This window comes from Saimiri boliviensis, chromosome 7 (genome assembly GCF_048565385.1).
Source record: "Saimiri boliviensis isolate mSaiBol1 chromosome 7, mSaiBol1.pri, whole genome shotgun sequence".
Taxonomy (NCBI): domain Eukaryota; kingdom Metazoa; phylum Chordata; class Mammalia; order Primates; family Cebidae; genus Saimiri; species Saimiri boliviensis.
The window spans coordinates 34270085-34292943 of record NC_133455.1 but is presented as its reverse complement, the minus strand read 5'-3'; the positions used below and the strand labels follow the sequence as shown (position 1 = coordinate 34292943).

The 22859-nt window shown below is 40.3% G+C and overlaps 1 protein-coding gene across 5 annotated transcripts in view; it reads left to right on the top strand.

The window, feature by feature from the left end:
* Window positions 1-22859, top strand: part of APAF1 (apoptotic peptidase activating factor 1) — a 93205-nt gene that overhangs the window by 4980 nt on the left and 65366 nt on the right. For 3 of the 5 annotated variants that reach the window (XM_039471683.2, XM_074402382.1, XM_074402381.1), the window contains exons 4-10: window positions 884-1081; window positions 12916-13099; window positions 16051-16163; window positions 16269-16400; window positions 19428-19666; window positions 20389-20556; window positions 21658-21789. In XM_039471683.2, the coding sequence (XP_039327617.1) occupies window positions 884-1081; window positions 12916-13099; window positions 16051-16163; window positions 16269-16400; window positions 19428-19666; window positions 20389-20556; window positions 21658-21789 (1166 nt within the window). The remainder of the gene's footprint in view (window positions 1-883; window positions 1082-12915; window positions 13100-16050; window positions 16164-16268; window positions 16401-19427; window positions 19667-20388; window positions 20557-21657; window positions 21790-22859) is intronic. The other 2 variants (XM_074402383.1, XM_074402384.1) reach the window with 2 other exon arrangements.

Below are 22859 nucleotides of genomic sequence, written 5' to 3'. Positions count from 1 at the left end.
AAAACTACATGTTGAAAAATTGTAGTGATGTTTTCAATTTAAATATTTATTTGCATCCATGTTAAATCTCACATTTTCTTCTTGCCCAGTGGACTATACTGCTGAGATAATAATATGTCTACCCTAATTTTTAGAGACAAAAAGACAATTTATAGGCCCTTGTTTATTTTCCAGTTCTATGTGTTTATAAGAGTTTATGGGAAAAAATAAGAATCTATAGAAATATGCTCTTAAAAGGTATGCCATAAATGTTTCTCCTTTTATACCCTCCTTCCCAGTCTTCAATATGAGAGAGACTGAAAGTCAGGAAGTAGGGTGAGTAAGGGCAGATACAGATAGAGGCTTTCATTTTCTTTTTTCTTTTTTCTTTTTTTTTTTTTTGAGACGGAGTTTCGCTCTTGTTACCCAGGCTGGAGTGCAATGGCGTGATCTCGGCTCACTGCAACCTCCGCCTCCTGGGTTCAGGCAATTCTCCTGCCTCAGCCTCCTGAGTAGCTGGGATTACAGGCACGTGCCACCATGGCCAGCTAATTTTTTTTGTGTGTTTTTAGTAGAGATGGGGTTTCATCATGTTGACCAGGATGGTCTCGATCTCTTGACCTCGTGATCCACCTGCCTCGGCCTCCCAAAGTGTTGGGATTACAGGCTTGAGCCACCGTGCCCGGCCTCATTTTCTTTAGTTACCTTGAAGGATGTGTGTTTGCCTTTGCTCTCTGTGGTCTGAGAAATCAGAAAATTGAAGTTAATATGCTAGCCACATTTTCTTACTTCTCTTGGAAATTTTCAGGCTAAGCCTCAGCTTTGCTCTCTGGTTTTTATGGTATTACTTCAGTGATCATTCCAAAGTTCTATTCATTCATTCTTGTTTTGTTTTGGATTTTAGTAAGGACAGTCCTATGTGAAGGTGGAGTACCACAGAGGCCAGTTGTTTTTGTCGCAAGGAAGAAACTGGTGAATGCAATTCAGCAGAAGCTCTCGAAATTGAATGGTGAACCAGGATGGGTCACCATATATGGAATGGCAGGTTGTGGAAAGTCTGTATTAGCTGCAGAAGCTGTTAGAGATCATTCCCTCTTAAAACGTAAGTGTCTTAGTCTGTTTCATAGTCTAGTAAGGTAGATAGATATGTAAAAATATTATGATATATCAATATATGATAAATGGAATGGTAGAAGCAAGTATAAGGTACAGAGTTAGAACTAAGGAAGGGTATGTTAACTCTTTAAGAGAACTCTCTAAGGGGAGATTATAGATAGGACAGGCTTTCTGAATGAGATGACATTTTAGCAGGAGTTTAGAGAAAGAATAAAAGTTTGCCAGGCAGTAAAGGTAGGTATGGGAGAGTAGGGAAGTGGAAGGGTATTGGGTGGTTTTTAGAGTGGGGAAGGGCATACTGAGTAGAAGATGGTTTAAGACATGTTGGCTGATATACCACTGACCTTAGTGAATCTGGTAGGTTCTTAGGGTATTCATAAGGAATAGCTGTATAGCTCCACCAGTTCAAGGCTGCCTCCATTCATCAGTGCGCTCCCATTCATCAGTGTGTTCTCTTTGCATTAACACTTCTAGGGTGATTGAAAGACAGTTCCCAATTTCTAGCAGTTAATACATATTTTTTTTAGTAGGCTAGGCGCAGTGGCTCATGCTTGTAATCCCAGCTGAGGCAGATGGATCACCTGAGGTCAGGCATTCAAGACCAGCCTGGGCAACATGGTGAAATCCTGTCTCTACTAAAAATACAAAAAAAGTTAGCTTGCTGCGGCTGGGCATGGTGGCTCACGCCTATAATCCCAGCACTTTGGGGGAGGCTGAGGGGAGTGGATCATGAGGTAGGAGTTCAAGACCAGCCTGGCCAAGATGGTGAAACCCCCTCTCTACTAAAAACAGAAAAATTTTGTGTCCCAGAGATTCTGGTACACCGTGTCTTCATTCTTGTTGGTTTCGAAGAACATCTTTATTTCTGCCTTCATTTCATTGTTTATCCAGTCAACATTCAAGATCCAGTTGTTCAGTTTCCATGAAGTTGTGCGGTTCTGAGTTAGTTTCTTAATCCTGAGTTCTAATTTGATTGCACTGTGGTCTGAGAGCCTGTTTGTTATGATTTCCATTCCTTTGCATTTGCTGGGGAGTGATTTACTTCCAACTATGTGGCCAATTTTAGAGTAGGTGTGATGTGGTGCTGAGAAGAATGTACATTCTGTGGATTCGGGGTGGATAGTTCTGTAAATGTCTGTTAGGTTTGCTTGGTCCAGGTCTGAGTTCAAGTCCTGGATATCCTTGTTAATTTTCTGTCTTGTTGATCTGTCTAATATTGACAGTGGAGTGTTAAAGTCTCCCACTATTATTGTGTGGGAGTCTAAGTCTCTTTGTAGGTCATTAAGAACTTGCTTTATGTATCTGGGTGCTCCTGTATTGGGTTTGTATATATTTAGGATTGTTAGCTCTTCTTCTTGTATTGATCCTTTTACCATTATGTAATGCCCTTCTTTGCCTCTTTTGGTCTTTGTTGGTTTAAAGTCTATTTTATCAGAGACTAGAATTGCAACTCCTGCATTTTTTGGCTCTCCATTTGTTTGGTAAATCTTCCTTCATCCCTTTATTTTGAGCCTATGTGTATCCTTGCATGTGAGATGGGTTTTCTGGATACAGCATACTGATGGGTTTTGACTTTTTATCCAATTTGCCAGCCTGTGTCTTTTGATTGGTACATTTAGCCCATTTACATTTAAGGTTAATACTGTTATGTGTGAATCTGATCCTGCCGTTTTGATGCTAGCTGGTTGTTTTGCCCATTAGTTGATACAGTTTCCTCATTGTGTCGATGGTCTTTACCATTTGATGTGTTTTTGGAGTGGCTGGTACTGGTTGTTCCTTTCTATGTTTAGTGCTTCTTTCAGGAGCTCTTCTAAGGCAGGCCTGGTGGTGATGAAATCTCTGAGCAATTGCTTGCTCGTAAAGGATTTTATTTCTCCTTTGCTTATGAAGCTTAGTTTGGCTGGATATGAAATTATCAGTTGAAAGTTCTTTTCTTTAAGGATGTTGAATATTGGTCCCCACTCTCTTCTGGCTTGTAGGGTTTCTGCTGAGAGGTCCGCTGTGAGTCTGATGGGCTTCCTTTTGTGTGTAACCCGACCTTTCTCTCTGGCTGTCCTTAGCATTTTTTCCTTCATTTCAACCCTAGTGAATCTGATGATTATGTGCCTTGGGGTTGCTCTTCTTGAGGAATATCTTTATGGTGGTCTCTGTATTTCCTGAAATTTAATATTGGCCTGTCTTGCTAGGTTGGGGTTCTCCTGCATAGTACCCTGAAGAGTGTTTTCCAGCTTGGATTCATTCTGTTACATTCAGCTACACCTATCAAATGTACATTAGGTCTTTTCACATAATCCCCTATTTCTTTTTTTTTTTTTTTTTTAATTTATTGCATTTTAGATTTTGGGGTACAGGTGAAGAACATGCAAGATTGTTGCATAGGTACACATAATCCCCTATTTCTTGGAGGCTTTGTTCATTTCTTTTTACTTTTTTCTCTAATCTTGCCTTCTTGTTTTATTTCATTGAGTTGATCTTCAGCCTCTAATATCCTTTCTTCTGCTTGGTCGATTTGGCTATTGAAACTTGTGTATGCTTCACAAAGTTCTCGTATTTTGTTTCTCAGCTCCATCAATTCTTTTATATTCCTCTTTAAGCTGTTTATTCTCGTTAGCATTTTGTTAAACCTTATTTCAAGGTTCTTAGTTTTTTTTTGCATTGGGTTATAACATGTTCTTTTAGCTCAGAGAAGTTTGTTATTACACACTTTCTGAAGCCTTTTTCTGTCAGTTCATCAGACTCATTCTCCATTCAGACTTGTTCCCTTGCTAGTGAGGAGTTGTGATCTCTTGGAGGAGGAGCAGTGTTCTGGTTTCGGGTGTTTTCATCCTTTTTGCACGGGTTTCTTTCCATCTTTATGGACTCATCTACCTGTGGTCTTTGTAGTTGGTGACTTTTAGATGGGGTCTCTGAGTGGACATCCTTTTTGTTGTTGTTGAAGTTATTTCTTTCTGTTTTTAGTTTTCTTTCTAACAGTCAGGTCCCTCTGCTGTAGGACTGCTGGAGGTCCACTCCAGACCCTGCTTGCCTGGGGATCACCTGCAGCAACTGCAAAACAGTAAGGATTCCTGTCAGTTTCTTCTTCCATTATCTTTGTCCCAGAAGGATACCCGCCAGATGTCAACCTGAGCTCTCCTTTATGAGATGTCTCTTTGGGTATACGGGGGTCAGAGAGCTGCTTGAGGAGACACTCTGTCCCTTACAGGAGCTCAGGTGCTGAGCTGTGAGCTCTGTTGTTCCGTCCAGAGCTGCTGGGCAGGTACATTTAAGTCTGCTGCCGTGGAACTCCTAACCACCTTTTTTTCCCAGGTGCTCTGTGCTGGGAAGGTGGGGCTTTATTTATAAGTTCCTGCTGTGCTGCTGCCTTTGTTCAGGAATACCCTGCTCAGCAAGGATGTAGCCTAGTCACAGTCTGCCAGTAGAGGCATTGCTGAGCTGCTGTGGGCTCTGCCCAGCTGCTGTGTGAATGTCCTTGCAGTTTTGTTTATAGAGGTATAGTTAGAACTGCCTTGGTAATGGCAGTCTTCCTCATTAATGGCGGACTGTCTCGGTAATGGTGGAGTGCCTCGCTCATGGCAGATGCCTTTCCCCCCATAGAGCTGGACCATCCTGAGTCCATCTGTGCTTGCTGTGAAACTCTCAGTTCAGAGGGTTTCAGATTGCTGATCTTTGTGGGGGTGGGGCTGGCCGAGCCAGATCACCTGGCTCCCTGTTTCAGTCCCCTTTTTTTCAGTTGAATGGGCGACTCAGTCTCCCTGGAGTTCCAGGCACCAGGTGAAACGACGCCCAGATTTGTCTTGAGTTTTTGTGCGGAGACCTGCTGCGTTGGCTGAAATAGCCGTACTGGAGACTCACGGTACTTTTCTGCCCGGGAACCTACTGGTCTGTGGGCAGTAAAAATTCGTTTGGAATTGTGGTGATCACTCACCCTCTGAGTTTTTGCTGGGAACTGCAATCCAGAGCTGTTCCTGTTTGGTCATTTTGTTGCAGAATCTCCCAGTTTTTTTTTTTTTTTAATGGATTTTGTTTCTGTTATTTGTCTGTCTTCCATTGGGATTTCCATTTTTTTTCTTTGTGCTTTTTAGGAGTTTCTTTTTTATTTTTTTTTTTGAGACGAGATGGAGTCTCGCTTGGCCGCCCAGGCTGGAGTGCAGTGGCATGATCTTGGCTTACTGCAATATCTACCTCCTGGGTTCAAGCGATTCTTCTGCCTCAGCCTCCTGAGTAGCTGGGACTACAGGCCTGCACCACCACGCCTTGCTATTTTTGTATTGTTAGTGGAGATGGGGTTTCGCCATATTGGCCAGGCTGGTCTTGAACTCCTGACCTCATGATCCAACCTCCTCGGCCTCCCAAAATGCTGGGATTACAGGTGTGAGCCACCACGCCCAGCCTTTTTGTTTTGTTTTGTTTTTTTTCTTCAGACAGAGTCTTGCTCTGTCATCAGGCTGGAGTGCAGGGGCTTGATCTCAGCTCACTGCAGCTTCCATCTCCTGGGTTCAAGTGATTCTCCTGCCTCAGCCTCCTGCCTAGCTGGGACTGCAGGCCTGTGCCACCATGCCCAGCTAATTTTGGTATTCACTGTGTTGGCCAGGATGGTTTCAATCTCTTGATGTTGTGATCTGCCTGCCTCGGCCTCCCAAAGTGATGGGATTACAGGTGTGATCCACCATGCCTGGTCCAGGAGTTTCTTATATGGTCTAGGCATTACGCTTTGTTGATTTCAGACTTTTAAATATCTTATTTTAATTTCCCATCTGATTAATTTTTTTCCTGGGTGTTCTAAGTAGAGGAGAATTCTGATGTCAAATTAATCAATTTTTTTTTGTCTTCTAATTTGTGTTTCCTGAGTTTTGCTCAAGTAGTTCTATTACAGTCTTATTATTCATATTTAGCTCTTTATTCTCTGGAGTCTGCCCTTGTTTGTCCGCTAGTTCTAGAGTAGATACTTTCCTAGAGATAAATTTTAGTCTCTCTTCACTTCCATTCTCAAATATAGGATTTTTGACATTTAATTGTATTACAAAACCTTTCTTTTAAAAGTACAGGTAATCTAAGAGTTCTAAATTTGATTAAAATTATAGTTCCTTTGGAAATGTTGTCTTTGGGTGGTGAATGGTATAAATTAAAGCAGGATAAGCCACAGACGAAACCTCCGGGACACCAGATTTCAAGAAGGAAGTGGTGGCCGGGTGTGGTGGCTCACACCTGTAATCCAAGCACTTTGGAGACCAAGGTGGGTGGATCACCTGAGATTGGGAGTTCAAGACCATCCTGACCAACATGGTGAAACCCCGTCTTAAAAAAAAAAAAAGAAGGAAGTGGCTTTATTTGGCTGGGAGCATTGGCAGACTTGCATCTCAAGAACCGAGCTCCAGGACAAAGAAAATCCTCGCCCTTTAAAAGGCTTACAATTCTAGAAAGTACATGTGAGAGGGTGAAGATCGACGAAATAGTCCTGGGGTTCGTGACCAGGTGTGCGTTTGAGCAAGATTGAGGGAGTACAGTGGAGAGTGTTTCTCCATATTATGCCTGCGATCTATGGATAGGAGGGTGATTAAGGGTCAGAGCATTTGATCTTTAACCTCCAGGCCTGGACAGCAGCTCCAGCCGACCTTGCTACTGACCTCCTGCCTGCTGTGTCTTTTTACTTCCTCTTCCCTTGAGACAAGAGACAGGAAAGAGGGGTCTTTTCCCTCAAAATAATATTAAGTTTTTAACTTTTCGCTAGATGTGGTGGCACATGCCTATAATCTCAGCACTTTTGGAGCCTGAGGCGGGTAGATCATTTGAGGTCAGGAGTTCGAGACCAGCCTGGCCAACATGGTGAAACTCTGTCTCTACCAAAATACAAAAAGTTGCTGGGCATGGTGGTGCATGCTTGTAATCCTAGTTACTCGGTAGGCTGAGGCATGAGAATCGCTTGAACCTGGGAGGCAGAGGTTGCAATGAACCAAGATTGCGCGACTGCACTCAGCCTAGGTGACAGAGTCAGATGCTGTCTCAAAAAAAAAAGTTTTAAACTATTTATGTCTATACAGTTTTAAGTAACCCAATTGTCTTTTGAAATTTCAGCACTTTTCATTTTTTCTTATTTGTAGGGAGATAGTAAATAATTGACATATCTTTAAATACAGCAGTGACATTTATATTACTGTATTCATATGTTGGTTTTTAATCATGAATGCTTTCTTCATATGCTGTGTACCTATTTGTTTCTGTCCTTTCTAATATTTATTTGTGTTATTAGATTTTTTTTTTTTTTTTTTTTTTGAGACGGAGTTTCGCTCTTACCCAGGCTGGAGTGCAATGGCGCGATCTCGGCTCACGGCAACCTCCGCCTCCTGGGTTCAGGCAATTCTCCTGCCTCAGCCTCCTGAGTAGCTGGGATTACAGGCACGAGCCACCATGCCCAGCTAATTTTTTGTATTTTTAGAAGAGACGGGGTTTCACCATGTCGACCAGGATGGTCTCGATCTCGCGACCTCGTGATCCACCCGCCTCGGCCTCCCAAAGTGCTGGGATTACAGGCTTGAGCCACCGCGCCCGGCCTGTGTTATTAGATTATTAATTGCTACAAGAATAAGCCTCATGTGGAGTTTTTCCTTAATAAAGGCAATTTTTCTCTGAATTACTTTCTCTGAACTGTTTGTAAATACAGCCTCATATGAGGCTAAATTGCTCCCTCTTGTGCCCATAGTCAAGATTTTTCGATTCTTTCTTTTTCTTTTTTCTTTTTTTTTTTCTAGACCGAGTTTCGCTCTTGTTACCCAGGCTGGAGTGCAATGGCGCGATCTCGGCTCACGGCAACCTCCGCCTCCTGGGTTCAGGCAATTCTCCTGCCTCAGCCTCCTGAGTAGCTGGGATTACAGGCACGAGCCACCATGCCCAGCTAATTTTTTGTATTTTTAGTAGAGACGGGGTTTCACCATGTCGACCAGGATAGTCTCGAACTCTCGACCTCGTGATCCACCCGCCTCGGCCTCCCAAAGTGCTGGGATTACAGGCTTGAGCCACCGCGCCCGGCCACCACACGATTTTTCGATTCTTTCTGAAATGTGGAGTTTATGGTTCAGTATTGAACTGAATATTATATTGTGATGGTTAGAGATTTGCATATCAGATGGTTATTTGGTCTATTTGTCTTTTTTAAGCTGATAGTGTTTTCTCTTTTCTTACATGTGTTTAAATGCTCTAAATTTTTAGTTTTAAATTAAGGGAAAAAAGGCCTTAGACCCTAGGTAATAGGTACATAAATTAAAATGTGAAATAATTTACTAGGTAGTGACATCAGGATGCTTTCTTTACCTTTAATCCTGGGATGATTTTTACAAATTTTATTTTATTTTATTTTATTTTAAGACAGAGTCTCACTCGGATGCCTAGCCTGGGGTGAAATGATCCCGGCTCACTGCAAACTTCACCTCCTGGGTTCAAACAATCCCCTTGCCTCAGCCTCCCAAGTAGCTGGGACTACAGGCGTGTGCTACGACACCTGGCTGCTTTTCCTATTTTTTTTTTTTTTTTGAGACAGAGTTTCGCTCTTGTTGCCCAGGCTGGAGTGCAATGGCGCAATCTCCGCTCACCGCAACCTCTGCCTTCTGGGTTCAGGCAATTCCTCTGCCTCAGCCTCCTGAGTAGCTGGGATTACAGGCACGCGCCATTGTGCCCAGCTAATTTTTTGTATTTTTAGTAGAGACAGGGTTTCACCATGTTGGCCAGGTTGGTCTCGGACACCTGACCCAAGTGAGCCACCCGCCTCAGCCTCCCGAAGTGCTAGGATTACAGGCATGAGCCACTGCGCCCTGCCAGTTTTTACAAGTTTTAAGTAGACAACACAAATTTTTAAAAAAGGAAACTTAAGGCAACAGGTAGTTTACATCTGTTTTTGTTTGTTTAAATGTCTTAAAAGTAGTATTTTTGGGGGGAGGAAAAAAAAGTAGTATTTTCATTTAAAAAGAAGTAGAAGTTCTCCTTACTTGCTCCTTTTTGCTTTCTCCTAAATTCTTGATCTTTTTAAAATTTTTTTTGAGACAGAGTCTCACTTTGTCACCCAGGCTAGAGTGCAGTGGCATGATCCCGGCTCACTGCAGTCTCAACTTCCCAGGCTCAGGTGATCCTCCTACCTCAGCCTCTTGAGTTGCTGGGCCGCAAGTGCACACTACCATGCCTGGCTTATTTTTTGTATTTTTTTAGAGACGTGGTTTCACCACGTTGCCCAGGCTGGTCTCGAACTCTTTGGCTCAAGCAATCTATCTGCCTTGGCCTTCTAAAGTTCTGGGAGCCACCGTGCCTGGCTCTAAATTCTAAATCTTATCCTAGAGATAATCTTGGTTAACAATTTGGAGTAAATTTTTCCAAACTTTATTCTCTGCATTTATGAATATGTACACACAGAACACAGCTTAAAGTTTAAGTGAAGCTTCAGGAACTTGCTGTTTTGTAACTGTAAACATTGAAGGAGGCCTGAGGGCACCTCAGGAAACTTGAGAAGTAAAGCAGTAAGGCTTGTCTACCTTCTTTTAAGACATTGGCACTGATAATCAAACCAGGCTTCATAACCCTGCCTTAAGAGTTCTCTGTCTCCAGTTGTTATATTTTAGACTTTCATGCAGTCTATTAAGTAGGTTGCCAAATTCTGATCCAGGTATTGTCTCATTCTTATGCCTTTCTGCTATAACTGTAGACTTCCTCCTCTGTGAGCAGGAAACTCTTTCCTATATTATCAACTTCTTAGAATATATCTGAAACTGGGCAGTTTCCTGAGGATACTGCCTTCTCTATAACCTTCTTAAGTGATGTGGCAACTTCTTTCCTCATATCTCACATACTTCAGCACCAGGAAATGGGTGGGTGTTGTTCTTCTTCTCTGTTGCCTCATCCAGACTATTTATACTCCCTTCTCCAGCTGAATGCTTTGAGATTCATGTCTCTAACCTTTCCATTTGATGTAATCAACCTCAACTCATTGAGGATTGGAGTTCTTAGCTTATAACCTTCTTCTTATGCCTTTTGTCTGTTACCTCTCTTAGTGATTTTGATACCTATGTGGATGAGTCATCCAAAACCTTAGCCTCTTAGTTCCTTAACCTTTTTGTCTCCTGTGACCATTTCTGAACTCCCCTTTTGCCATATTCTTGCCCTGATTACAGGCTGGACCCTGATCCTTGCCATTAATAGAATGATAGCACTTTTGAAATCTTGATGTTAAGCATTCTTTTCTACCCTTTACCCACCGCCAACTATTTTATTCTTCAAGTTTATTGCTATAGACTTACCAAGGCTTCTCATCCATTGATTCCAGAATATCCTCTCTATTCATACTGTCAGTCCTCTCCTAGACTTGAGACTCCATTTTATTGTCAATCATTCAGTTGCTCCTTAGCACATACTCTTGGTTCTTTAGTCTTCTCCTTATCTGGAGTGAAATCTAATTCTTTTTTTTTTTTCTGTGCTGGGAAATGGAATAGGTATTTGCTCTTCAAGGCTTCATCGAGACCATTGCTTATTTCCTCTTTTCTGGGACTGATCCGTTCCTTGACCTTGTGCAGTTTCAAAGACTCCCCATTACTTCAAGTCATAAGAAGTACCATTTCCATAATTAAAATGTAAAGTCCTATTTAGGAATCCAAACTTCATTTATATCTAAGGTTTATTTGGGCCTGCCTGAGACTTTGGAAGCTTGTAATGGGTTAGTTCTTTCCAGCTTTTTCATATTGCAAACAATGCTGCAGTGAATATTCTTTGTTTGTTTGTTTGTTTTGAGACAAAGTCTTGCTCTATCACCCAGACTGGAGTGCAATGACATGATCTTGGCTCACTGCCACCTCCACCTCCTGGGTTCAAGCAATTCTCTGCCTCAGCCTCCCGAGTAGCTGGGATTACAGGCACCCTCCATGACACCTAGCTAAGTTTTGTATTTTTAGTAGAGATGGGCTTTCACTGTCTTGGCCATGCTTGTCTTGAACTCCTGACCTTGTGATCTGCCTGCTTCGGCCTCCCAAAATGTTGAGATTACAGGCGTGAGCCACTGCGCCTGGCCTGCAGTGAATATTCTTGTGGATGCAGAATAGTGTAGAAGCTGAGCATTGATGCTTTAAGCTTGAATCTCAGCTCTGCTTTATTAGGTGTGTAACTTTGGGTGAATTACTCAACCTTTCTATTCTTTAGTTTCCTCATTTTCAAAATGAAGATAATAATGTTTTCTTGATGGTGTGCTATCAGATGAAATGAATGACCACACATAGAACTCTTAGAATAGTACCCAATAAATATTTGTTGTAAATAGATCTTTATACATATATACAAGTGTCCCTTTTGGATGATTAAGTTTTTAAAATAGTGATTTATATTTGTATTTAATTATTTCTGAATACCAGTAATTATATTGCCCTTCAGTGTAATTTAACTCATTTATCTTTGAGTCTGTTTTTGCTTTTTTTGGTATATTTGAGATCACATGAATCTTTATGATTAATGCTACTGGAATGATCTAATGCTACTGTTTACCATATTTTACGCATAGGGACCCCTCTTTTTTATGTATGTGTATTTATGTGGAGGTGATTAAGTATAGTCTGTGAAGACTTAAGATTTTGGCTCCTGATAATATGTAAATAAAAATATATATTTCAAGATGTTTTATGACTTAATTAATGATAACCGTAATAATAATGACTATTTTAGCCGGGCGCGGTGGCTCAAGCCTGTAATCCCAGCACTTTGGGAGGCTGAGGCGGGTGGATCACGAGGTCGAGAGATCGAGACCATCCTGGTCAACATGGTGAAACCCCGTCTCTACCAAAGATACAAAAAATTAGCTGGGCATGGTGGCGTGTGCCTGTAATCCCAGCCACTCAGGAGGCTGAGGCAGGAGAATTGCCTGAACCCAGGAGGCGGAGGTTGCGGTGAGCCGAGATCGCGCCATTGCACTCCAGCCTGGGTAACAAGAGTGAAACTCCGCCTCAAAAAAAAAAAAAAAAAAAAAAAAAAAAAAAATAATAATGACTATTTCTAGTGCTTACTAGTTCAAAGCTTAATATTGGTAAGTTGCTCTGAGATCCATAACTCTTAACATCCTGTTTTAATCCTTTATACTTAGCATAGCAATTTCATATATTTTATATCATTATTTTTTCACAGCAACTCTGAAATAGGTGGGCTAGACAGTCCTGTTTGAGTATAACAAATGAGACTAAGGTTAAATGATTTGCTAAGAATTGCTTAGTTAGTAAGCAGTAGAGCCAGACTTGACTATAACTTCCTATTTTAAGTCTATATAAGAAAACCATAATGAGTGAGTTATATGTTCCAGAACATCAGTAGTTCTCAACGAGGGGTGATTTTACAGCCCCTAGGAGACATTTGACAATGTTTGGAGACATTTTTGTTTGTCATTACTGGTGAAGGGGAATCCTGCTGGCATCCAGTGGGATAGAGGCCAAAGAGGCTGTTAAACATCCTATAATGCATAGGACAGTCCCTTACGACAAAGAATTGCTAGCCCAAAAAGTCAGGAGTGCAAGGTTGAGAAACTGCTGTGCAATGGTCATTGACGACACAGGACAAAGATGGTAAAACTTTACTTGGTAAGATTTTCTCAATAAGCTGCAGATTTACTTTAATTTCTTCACATCTTCTTCTCTTAGATTCAGTATATAAAGCTTACCAATATCTTGCATGTAAAATTTATACTCTAAATCAAGAGAGGTTGAAGACGTGATGATGTTAAAAACTGGAGTAAATCTGATGCTTAACAGTAAGACCATTTAAAGGCAGACTCCTGTTGAAAGGCCTTAAGTTCATTATTCTTTTCCTCACTAGGTTGTTTCCCAGGGGGAGTGCATTGGGTTTCAGTTGGGAAACAAGACAAATCTGGGCTTCTGATGAAACTGCAGAATCTTTGCACACGATTGGATCAGGATGAGAGTTTTTCCCAGAGACTTCCACTTAATATTGAAGAGGCTAAAGACCGTCTCCGCATTCTGATGCTTCACAAACACCCAAGGTACAGATGGTCAAATTTAGTTGGTGTATGAAGTCCCAATAAGATGTAACTACTGAACTCTTCAGAACATCGTGCCTTTTCCCTGCTGTCCTGTAGAGAGGGTAAGAAAGAACCATGTGGCCAGGCGCGGTGACTCATGCCAGTAATCCCAGCACTTTGGGAGGTCAAGGTGGGTGGATCACCCAAGGTTAGGAGTTTCAGACCAGCCTGACTTAACATGGTAAAACCCCATCTCTACTAAAAATACAAAATTAGCCAGGTGTGGTGGCACATACCTGTAATCCCAGCTACCTGGGAGACTGGGTAAGGAGAATCACTTGAACCCGGGAGGCAGAGGTAGCAGTGAGCTGAGATCATGCCATTGTACTCTAGCCTGGGCAACAAGAGTAAAACTCTATCTCAAAAAACAAAACAACAACAACAACAACAGCAAAAAAGACCATTGCTTTCCTGCTTTTCTCTCTTATATTTAAAAAGAAAAAAAAAGTGGCTGCCACTTGGCCTAAAATTGCTTTTTCTCTTTGCATCCTACCTACCACATCATCTCGTATGTACCATTGTAGGCTCTCAGGAAATATCTTAAGTAGGTGAGTTGGTGAGTGGTCTTTGCTAGAAAGTGCAGACTTTTTTTTTTTTTTTTGGTGCTACCTACCTGCCTAGAAAGTGCAGACTACTTCTTACTTTGAATCTATTATTTCTAATGGGTTAACATAAAACAAGAGAGAATAAATGCAGGCAACTGATAAATGTCAAGAAGGGGCCAACGCAGTGGCTCACACCTGTAGTCCCAGCACTTTGGGAGGTGATGGTGGGTAGTTTGCTTGAGCCCAGGAGTTTGAGGCCAGCATGGGCAACCTGATGAAACCCCATCTTTCTAAAAAATACAAAACTAATCTGGTGTGGTAGGTATACACTTGTGGCTCCAGCTATGCAGGAGGCTGAGGTGGGAGGATCACTTGAGCCTGGGAGATTGAGACTGCAGTGAACCAAGATCGTGCCAGTATATTCCAGCTTAGGTGGCAGAGGAAGACCCTGTTTTAATTAAAAAAAAAAAAAGAATTTTTAATGGGACCCTTCTATTGGATCGTTTTTTGTTTTTTTTTTTTTTTTTGAGGTGGAGTCTTGCTCTGTTGCCAGGCTGGAGTGTAGTGACACAATCTTGGCTTACTGCAACCTTCACCTCCCGGGTTCAAGTGATTCTCCTGCCTCAGCCTCCCGAGTAGCTGGGACTACAGGTGTGCACCACCACGCCTTGCTAGTTGTTTTGTGTTTTAGTAGAGATGGGGTTTCACCATATTGGTCAGGATGGTCTCCATCTCCTGACCTCATGATCCACCTGCCTCGGCCTCCCAAAGTGCTGAGATTACAGGCATGAGTGCGCCTGGCCTGGATTGTCTAAGTTTTTAGAAATATGTATGTAACTCTTCTACTTCCATGTACTTCAGGAGTGAGTTTGTTTTGTTTATTTGGTCAACAGTTAATTAATTCAGCAAATACTTAGCATTATAATTATGCACCAGGCACTGTTACCAACTGTTTGATAGTTGTCGTTAGACGACAGGGAGACAGCAATTTAGTTGCTGCTTGTGTTAAGAGTATAACCTTGGATTCCATCAACAATTTGATTTCTGTCATCTAACAGCCTCTCTTTCATTTGTTCGTTTAACCAACATTGAATGTTGTGCTGGATCTGGGCCAAGTGCTGCAAGTACAAAGATGAATAAAGCATTCCTTAGAAATGTTACAGTATATTGAGTGAGAGTTAAGTAGTGGCTCTGCACTTTTAAAAAATGCCCTAATGCACTCAAGGATACAGTATACTTTCATATGTAACAGTGACTGAGTATGGCAGTGATTCTCAAATTGGGAAGGATATTAACGTCAGAATACAGGGTGAGAAGAATATTTTGGGGAAAAGCCCAGTAGGTGATTCTGATGCATACTCATTATATTATTATGGTCTTTTTTCTCCCTTATTTCTCCAGATCATGCTGCCATTTTCTCCTTCTCTTGATACTGATTTATATAGAGAAAATAGGTTCGAGATCACTAACCCTTCCCTCTTTAATTGCTCATAACTTTCCCCTAGTTCTACTTTACCTTTTTTGTAAAAATAAAAGTGACTTCTGTTTAGGAAAATAATGCAGCCACCTTTCAGATATATCAGACTTAGCATATAAGGCCAGACATTAAAAAAAAATCTCTCAGTCTCATTTGGTTTATGCTTTCACAGTTTTTTAACCTATGTATGTTCTTAGAGTATTTTTTTGTAATGTACAGCAATAGTGTGTCATTCAGACAAAAATGCTAGTGTGTAATTATGCTATCAGGTTTTAGTTATATTTTTTCCCCTCATCTGTTTTAGTGAGTTTAGAAAGTTTTTGGAGAGCCCATTTAGGAATTGGCATAGAAGTTCTCAGTTATTATAAATAAACAAATTGATTTTAAAAAATCCACTAGTATACCAAATGAAAGATAATATTCTATTAGGTTGTAACATATGAAATTGCTCATTTTATAGGTAAAAAAATGGTCACATATCATTATTGTATGATTCATGCTAATGCTAACTTGAGCTCAGTGCTAGTTTGGTTTTGGTGCTTAAAGAATGAGTTGAGAATCCCATTACTTGGATGGTAATGGTCAATTTTTTTTTTTTTTTGGCATTCAGTAAGTGATGATTGAACCTCTTTTGGTAGGATCCATAATTTTAACATGTTCCAATTTAGGATTTGAGGAGAAGGAAGTCTCTAATTTTTTTTTTTCTTATTTGAACCAGCATATTGAGAAAAGAATATAGCAAAGAGAAAGAACCATTTTCCTCAATCTAGCCATCTATTTGTTTTAAAAAAATTTTATTTGGTAGATTTTAAAAGACACTGGTGGGATTATCTTTTTAAAAGGAAGCTTAAAATAAGCGTCATTAGTGATTAACATATTTTTTTAATTAGCTCTCTGTTGATCTTGGATGATATTTGGGACCCTTGGGTGTTGAAAGCTTTTGACAATCAGTGTCAGATTCTTCTTACAACCAGAGACAAGAGTGTAACCGATTCAGTAATGGGTAAGGATTATTCATTTACTTTTTAGTACCTTTATATTTAATTCAGTTACATTTAAATATGTGGCATACCAAATTACTTACTTTGTCTTGTGATTTTGTTTGCAGGTCCTAAATATGTAGTCCCTGTGGAGAGTAGCTTAGGGAAAGAAAAAGGACTTGAAATTTTATCCCTTTTTGTTAATATGAAGAAAGCAGATTTGCCAGAACAAGCTCATAGTATTATAAAAGAATGTAAAGGTATGGTTATTTTGTTTATGAGTGGGTTATAGGGATATTTATTTCCCTTTTGTAAATTAAGCTAATAAATATGATAATTTAGCACATGAACGTACAAAAACTTTTCTGGGAGATTTAGTATTTTAGGTTTTTCTCTGATACCTTAAATGGATACATGATATTATGGTATTTATTTATTCATTAAAATAATATTTACTGTCTATCCACAGTGTGTTAGAGACCACATTAGCGAGAGAAGTGAGATATAGATGTGACCTCTGCTGTCAGAGTTAAAAATATAGTGAGTCAGATTTTAGACTTGTTTTTGCTTGGGATTTTATAAAAATAGTATTCTAATTTGGTAAGTTAAAACTGGTGTCTTAATTTGCATTTTATGTTAGTGAAGTTAAACTTTTTACTTGTTATTGAATATGTTTTAAGAAATTATCCTCACTTTCCATTTGATGTGAAAAAAAATAATAAAGAAAAGAAATTATCCTAGACTTTAAGAAATTATCCTTGACTCACTTTTCTTTTTTGACATAAGTATTTTTAACATTTCTAAGTACTCTAAAAATTGAAGCTCTTAGCTCTTTGTCATATTTTTACAAGTATTATTTCCCAGTTAAAACAATTTTTTAATTTAAAATTTATATGTAGGATCTTGCTGTTTCCCAGGCTGGTCTTGAAGTCCTTGCTTCAAATGATCCTCCTGCCTCAGCCTCCCAAAGTGCTGGAACTACAGGCGTGAGTCACCATGCTCAGCCTGTTTCCCAGTTTTTTGTGTGTCTTTTATGTGTTGTATTTTTTGACATATAGAAGCTTAAAATTTTATACAGTCAAATCTATTAACTTTTTTTTTTTTTTTGAGATGGAGTTTCGCTCTTGTTACCCAGACTGGAGTGCAATGGCGCGATCTCGGCTCACCACCACCTCTGCCTCCTCGGTTCAGGCAATTCTCCTGCCTCAGCCTCCTGAGTAACTGGGATTACAGGCGCGCCACCATGCCCAGCTAATTTTTTGTATTTTTAGTAGAGATGGGGTTTCACCATGTTGACCAGGATGGTCTCGATCTTTTGTCCTCGTGATCCACCTGCCTTGGCCTCCCAAAGTGCTGGGATTACAGGCATGAGACACTGTGCCCGGCCATCTGTTAACTCTTAAAATGATTTATTTTCTTGTTGTTATGCTTAGAAATTATCTATCTATTTATTTATTTATTTTTGAGATGGAGTCTCAATCTGTCTCCCAGGCTAGAGTGCAGTGGCGCAATCTCGGCTAACTGCAACTTCTGCCTCCTGAATTCAAGCAATTCTTCTGTATCAGCCTCCGGAGTAGCTAGGACTACAGTAATGCACCATGCCTGGCTAGTTTTTGTATTTTCAGTAGAGACAGGGTTTTGCCGTGTTGGTCAGGCTGATCTTGAACTCCTAACCTCAGATGATCGCTGAACTCGGCCTCCCAAAGTGCCAGGATTGCAGGCATGAACTACCATGCCCAGCCACCTTATTTTTCATTCTGACATCAAATAGATACACGGTTTTGTTTCTTTTATTTATTTATTTATTTATACTTTAGAAATGGAGTTTCACTTTGTCTTCCAGGCTGGAGTGCAGTGGTGTAATCTTGGCCCACTGCAACCTCTGCCTCCTGGATTCAAGTGATTCTTCTGCCTCCTGAGTAGCTGGGATTACAGGTGCCTGCCACTGTACCCAACTAATTTTTGTAGTTTTAGCAGAGACGGGGTTTCACCATCTTGGCCAGGCTGGTCTTGAACTCCTGACCTCGTGATCCACCCACTTCTGCCTCCCAAAGTGCTGGGATTACAGGTGTGAGCCACCACGCCTGGTCAGTTTTGTTTATTTTTAAAGAAATATTACACTTAGAAAATATGCTTGTTTTGTAGTTATTACAAAGGGTTATGCATTTCCATTTTGAAAATGTGAAACTATAAAGAAAAAATAGGAATTATCTGTAATCTGATAATTATTAGCATCATGAGATATTGCTTCTAGACTTTTAGAACAAAGATTTAAAAAATTGAGATTACATATACATAGTTTTGGATCTTGCCCTTTTTTTCTTTTTTTCTTTTTTTTAAAGAGTCAGGGTCTTGTTTTGTCACCCAGCCTGGAGTGCAGTGACCATAGTCTTAAATATCTGGGCTTAAGTAGTCCTCCTGCCCCAGCCTTCTGAATAGCTGGGACTGTAGATGCCGGCTACTATATCTGGCTCATTTTAAAATTTTTTTGTAGGGACAGGGTCTCACCATGTTGCCCAGGCTGGTCTCAAACTTCTGCTCTCAAGCAGTCCTCCCGCCTCAGCCTCCCAAAATGCTGGGACTACAGGTGCATGCTGCCACACCAGCTGGATCTTCTTTTTATGTATCTTGAGCATTTTCTCATGTTGTTAAATATTTTTTTGAAAAAATTTTTACCAGTGGCATAGTATTGATGTGTCTTAATTTATTCAATGACTTCTCTGTTACTGTCATTATTTACATTGTTTAAGATTTTTTTCACTATTCTAAATAATGCTGGGATGAATATGCTTAAATGAAATCATGCTTTTTTTTTTGTTTAAGACAGGGTCTCACACTGTTGCCCAGGCTGGAGTGCAGTGGTGCCATCATGGCTCACTGCAGCCTCAACCTCCTGAGTTCAAACAATCCTCCCATCTCAGCCTCCTGACTAGCTGGCACTATAGGCACATGCCACCACACCTCGCCAATTTTTTTATTTGTATTTTTAGTAGAGACACACCCTCATTATGTTGCCCAGGCTGACTTTTTTTTTTTTTTTTGTAATGACATCTTAGCCAGATTCGATCTATGTTATTTTGACTTAATAAAGATAGGAATTTATTAAATGAAATCTTTCTTATTTCTAATATTTTTTGGAGTAAACATCTAGAAGTGAAGTCAAAAGTGATAAATACTTGAAGCTTTTGATAACATGCAGCAGAAATTGTTTCTTAAGAATAAGTTGATTCTTTGTAGTGACAAAATGGGATGGTATTAGCACAATGACTTCATTTTTTTTTTTTTAGGCTCTCCCCTTGTAGTATCTTTAATTGGTGCACTTTTACGTGATTTTCCCAATCGCTGGGAGTACTACCTCAGACAACTTCAGAATAAACAGTTTAAGAGAATAAGGAAATCTTCATCTTATGACTATGAGGCTCTAGATGAAGCCATGTCTATAAGTGTTGAAATGCTCAGAGAAGACATCAAAAATTATTACACAGATCTTTCCATCCTTCCAAAGGATGTTAAGGTGCCTACAAAGGTAATGATATCAACGATCCTCATCATCGGGTGTTTATTGCATGTAAGCTTTGATATAGTACTGAGCATGTTGTTACAGAGGACCTTGGAAGGATAAGACCCAGGGGACTGAGATGGTAGGGTGTTGGATAAAGAAGTCCCTCTGCTGTTAGCCTCCATTAAGGGCCCTGTGTTGAACTCAGGGGTTAACCTATTTCTTTTTTTTTTTTTTTTTTTTTTTTTGTGATGGAGTTTCGCTCTTGTTGCCCAGGCTGGAGTGCAATGGCGCGATCTCGGCTCACCGCAACCTCCGCCTCCTGGGTTCAGGCAATTCTCCTGCTTCAGCCTCCTGAGTAGCTGGGATTACAGGCACGCGCCACCATGCCCAGCTAATTTTTTGTATTTTTGGTAGAGACAGGGTTTCACCATGTTGACCAGGATGGTCTCGATCTCTTGACCTCGTGATCCACCTGCCTCGGCCTCCCAAAGTGCTGGGATTACAGGTGTGAGCCACCGTGCCTGGCCCGAGTTAACCTATTTCTATGGTTCTAATGAAGCTGAAGAAGTATCTGACTTTTCTTTCTCTTTTTATCTTGAGGAGTAGTTGGATTTCTTCTTAGGAAATGGAGACATTCTTACTCAGGGCCTTAAGATGCAGTTTTTGTGTGTGTGTGTGTTAATACCTGTCTGTAGTCCTGGTCATTGTACTTTTGTGGCATATTAAATACTTACAATGATTCCTAGGTATTATGCATTCTCTGGGACATGGAAACTGAAGAAGTTGAAGATATACTGCAGGAATTTGTAAATAAGTCTCTTTTATTCTGTGATCGGAATGGAAAGTCATTTCGTTATTATTTACATGATCTTCAAGTAGATTTTCTTACAGAGAAGAATTGCAGCCAGCTTCAGGTACTTGCATCTTAGTTCACTTAAAAAAATTTTTTTTACTTTGAAATAATTTTAGATTTATTGAAAAATTACAAAATAGTAGGTAGTTTCTATGCGTAAGCCCTTCATCTAGCTTCTCCTGATGTTAACATTTTATGTAACCATAGTACAATTGTTAAAGATGGAAAACTAACATTAATACAACACTGTTCACTAATCTACACCTCCTTTTTGTGGTCCAGGCTAATTTAGGATCCCATATTGCATATGTTGTCTTGTTTCCCTACTTGTCATTTTTTTTAGTCTCCTCAAATCTGTGAAAATTTGTCAGTCTTTGTCTTTCATGGCCTTGTCACTTTTGAAGAGTACTGTCTAGTAATTTTGTACAGTATACCCAAATTTGGTTTTGTCTGATGTTTTCTCCTGACTGGTTAGAAGTTACACATATTTGACAAGAATACCACAGAAATGATGTTGTATCTTTCTCCATGGCATCATATCCTGAGAGTACTTGGTGGTTTTTAAAAAATTTTTTATAGAGGTAGGGTTTTGCCATGTTGCCCAGGCTGGTCTTGAACTCCTGGGCCCAAGCAATCCACCTGCTTGGCCTCCCAAAGTGCTGGGATTATATGTATGAGCCACTGTGCTCAGCCTCTTGGTGTTGATATGTTTTATTATGGGTGATGTTAATGTTGGTAATTTGGTTAAAGTGGTATCTGCCAGGTTTCTCCACTGTAAAGTCATTATTTTGTGGGGAGATTCTCTGTATATTCTTTCTTTTTTTTTTTTTTTTTTCCTTGAGACAGGGTCTTACTCTGTTGCCCAGGCTGGCATGCACTCCTGGGCACAAGTGGTCCTGAGTAGCTACTTCCCAAGTAGCTGGGTCCGTAGACACATGCCACCATACCTGACTGATTTTTTTTTTTCGTCAAAAATAAAACATAGGGGTATCTCCCTATGTCTCCCAGGCTGGTCTGGAAGTCCTGACCTCAAGTGATCCTCAGGCATGAGCCACTGAGCCTGGCCTTTGTACATTCTTAATAGCTTTGGAAGCTGAAGTTACTGTGATGCTTAGGTTATAAAATTGTTTCTGGCTTCTGAAATGTTTCATTTGGGTTGCAGGATCTACATAAGAAGATAATCACTCAGTTTCAGAGATATTACCAGCTGCCAAGTCTTTTACCAGATCAGGAAGACTGTATGTATTGGTACAACTTTCTGGCCTACCACATGGCCAGTGCCAAGATGCACAAGGTAAGATGACCCATTTAAAAATTATTATTATTATTATTATTTTTTTTTGAGACGGAGTTTCGCTCGTTACCCAGGCTAGAGTGCAATGGCGCGATCTCGGCTCGCCGCAACCTCCGCCTCCTGGGTTCAGGTGATTCTCCTGCCTCAGCCTCCTGAGTAGCTGGGATTACAGGCACGCACCACCATGCCCAGCTAATTTTTTGTATTTTTAGTAGAGACGGGGTTTCACCATGTTGACCAGGATGGTCTCGATCTCTTGACCTCATGATCCACCTGCCTCAGCCTCCCAAAGTGCTGGGATTACAGGCGTGAGCCACCACGCCCGGCCTAAAAATTCTTTTATTTGACTTTACTTTTTTCCTTAAATATTGCAAATAAGTGCTGTTTTCTGGTTTATAGTTTGTCTTGAATTTTGTTTATATTGATTTCCATTGTATTGAAGATTTGATTTTTTTTTTTTGGAGACAGGGTCTCACTTTATCACTCAGGCTGGAGTGCAGTGGCACAAATCTCAGTCACTACAACCTCAACCTCCTGGGCTCAAGCGATCTTCCCACCTCAGTCCCACATGTAGCTGGGACTACCAGGCACACACCACCATGCCTGGCTAATATTTTTGTATTTTTGGTGGCGATGGGGTTTCACCATGTTGCCCAGGCTGGTCTTGAACTCCTGAGTTTGACCTGAGCTCAAGTGATTCACTCGCCTCAGCCTCCCAAAGTGTTAGGATTATAGGCATGAGCCACATGGCCAGCTGAAGATTTGAATTTTTATGTAGTTAGATTTACCACTTTGGTTGTCGTCATTGTTTGGTATTTTGCTTTGCTGTCCTGTTTATAAACATGTTTTATCCTATTAGTATAATTTTCTTTATTAGTAAAAATAGGATTATAGCCTATATAATTATTTTGTTTTTACCTGTAGTGATTAATAAAGGTACCTTAGTAACTAGTAAATGAACCACCTCACAATTAACCTTCTTCATACTAGCAGCTTTCCTTTTTGGGCAATACGGATTTGTTTTATAAGCTTTGAGAGGAAATGGGTAGTGGAAAGGTATATTCATTGAT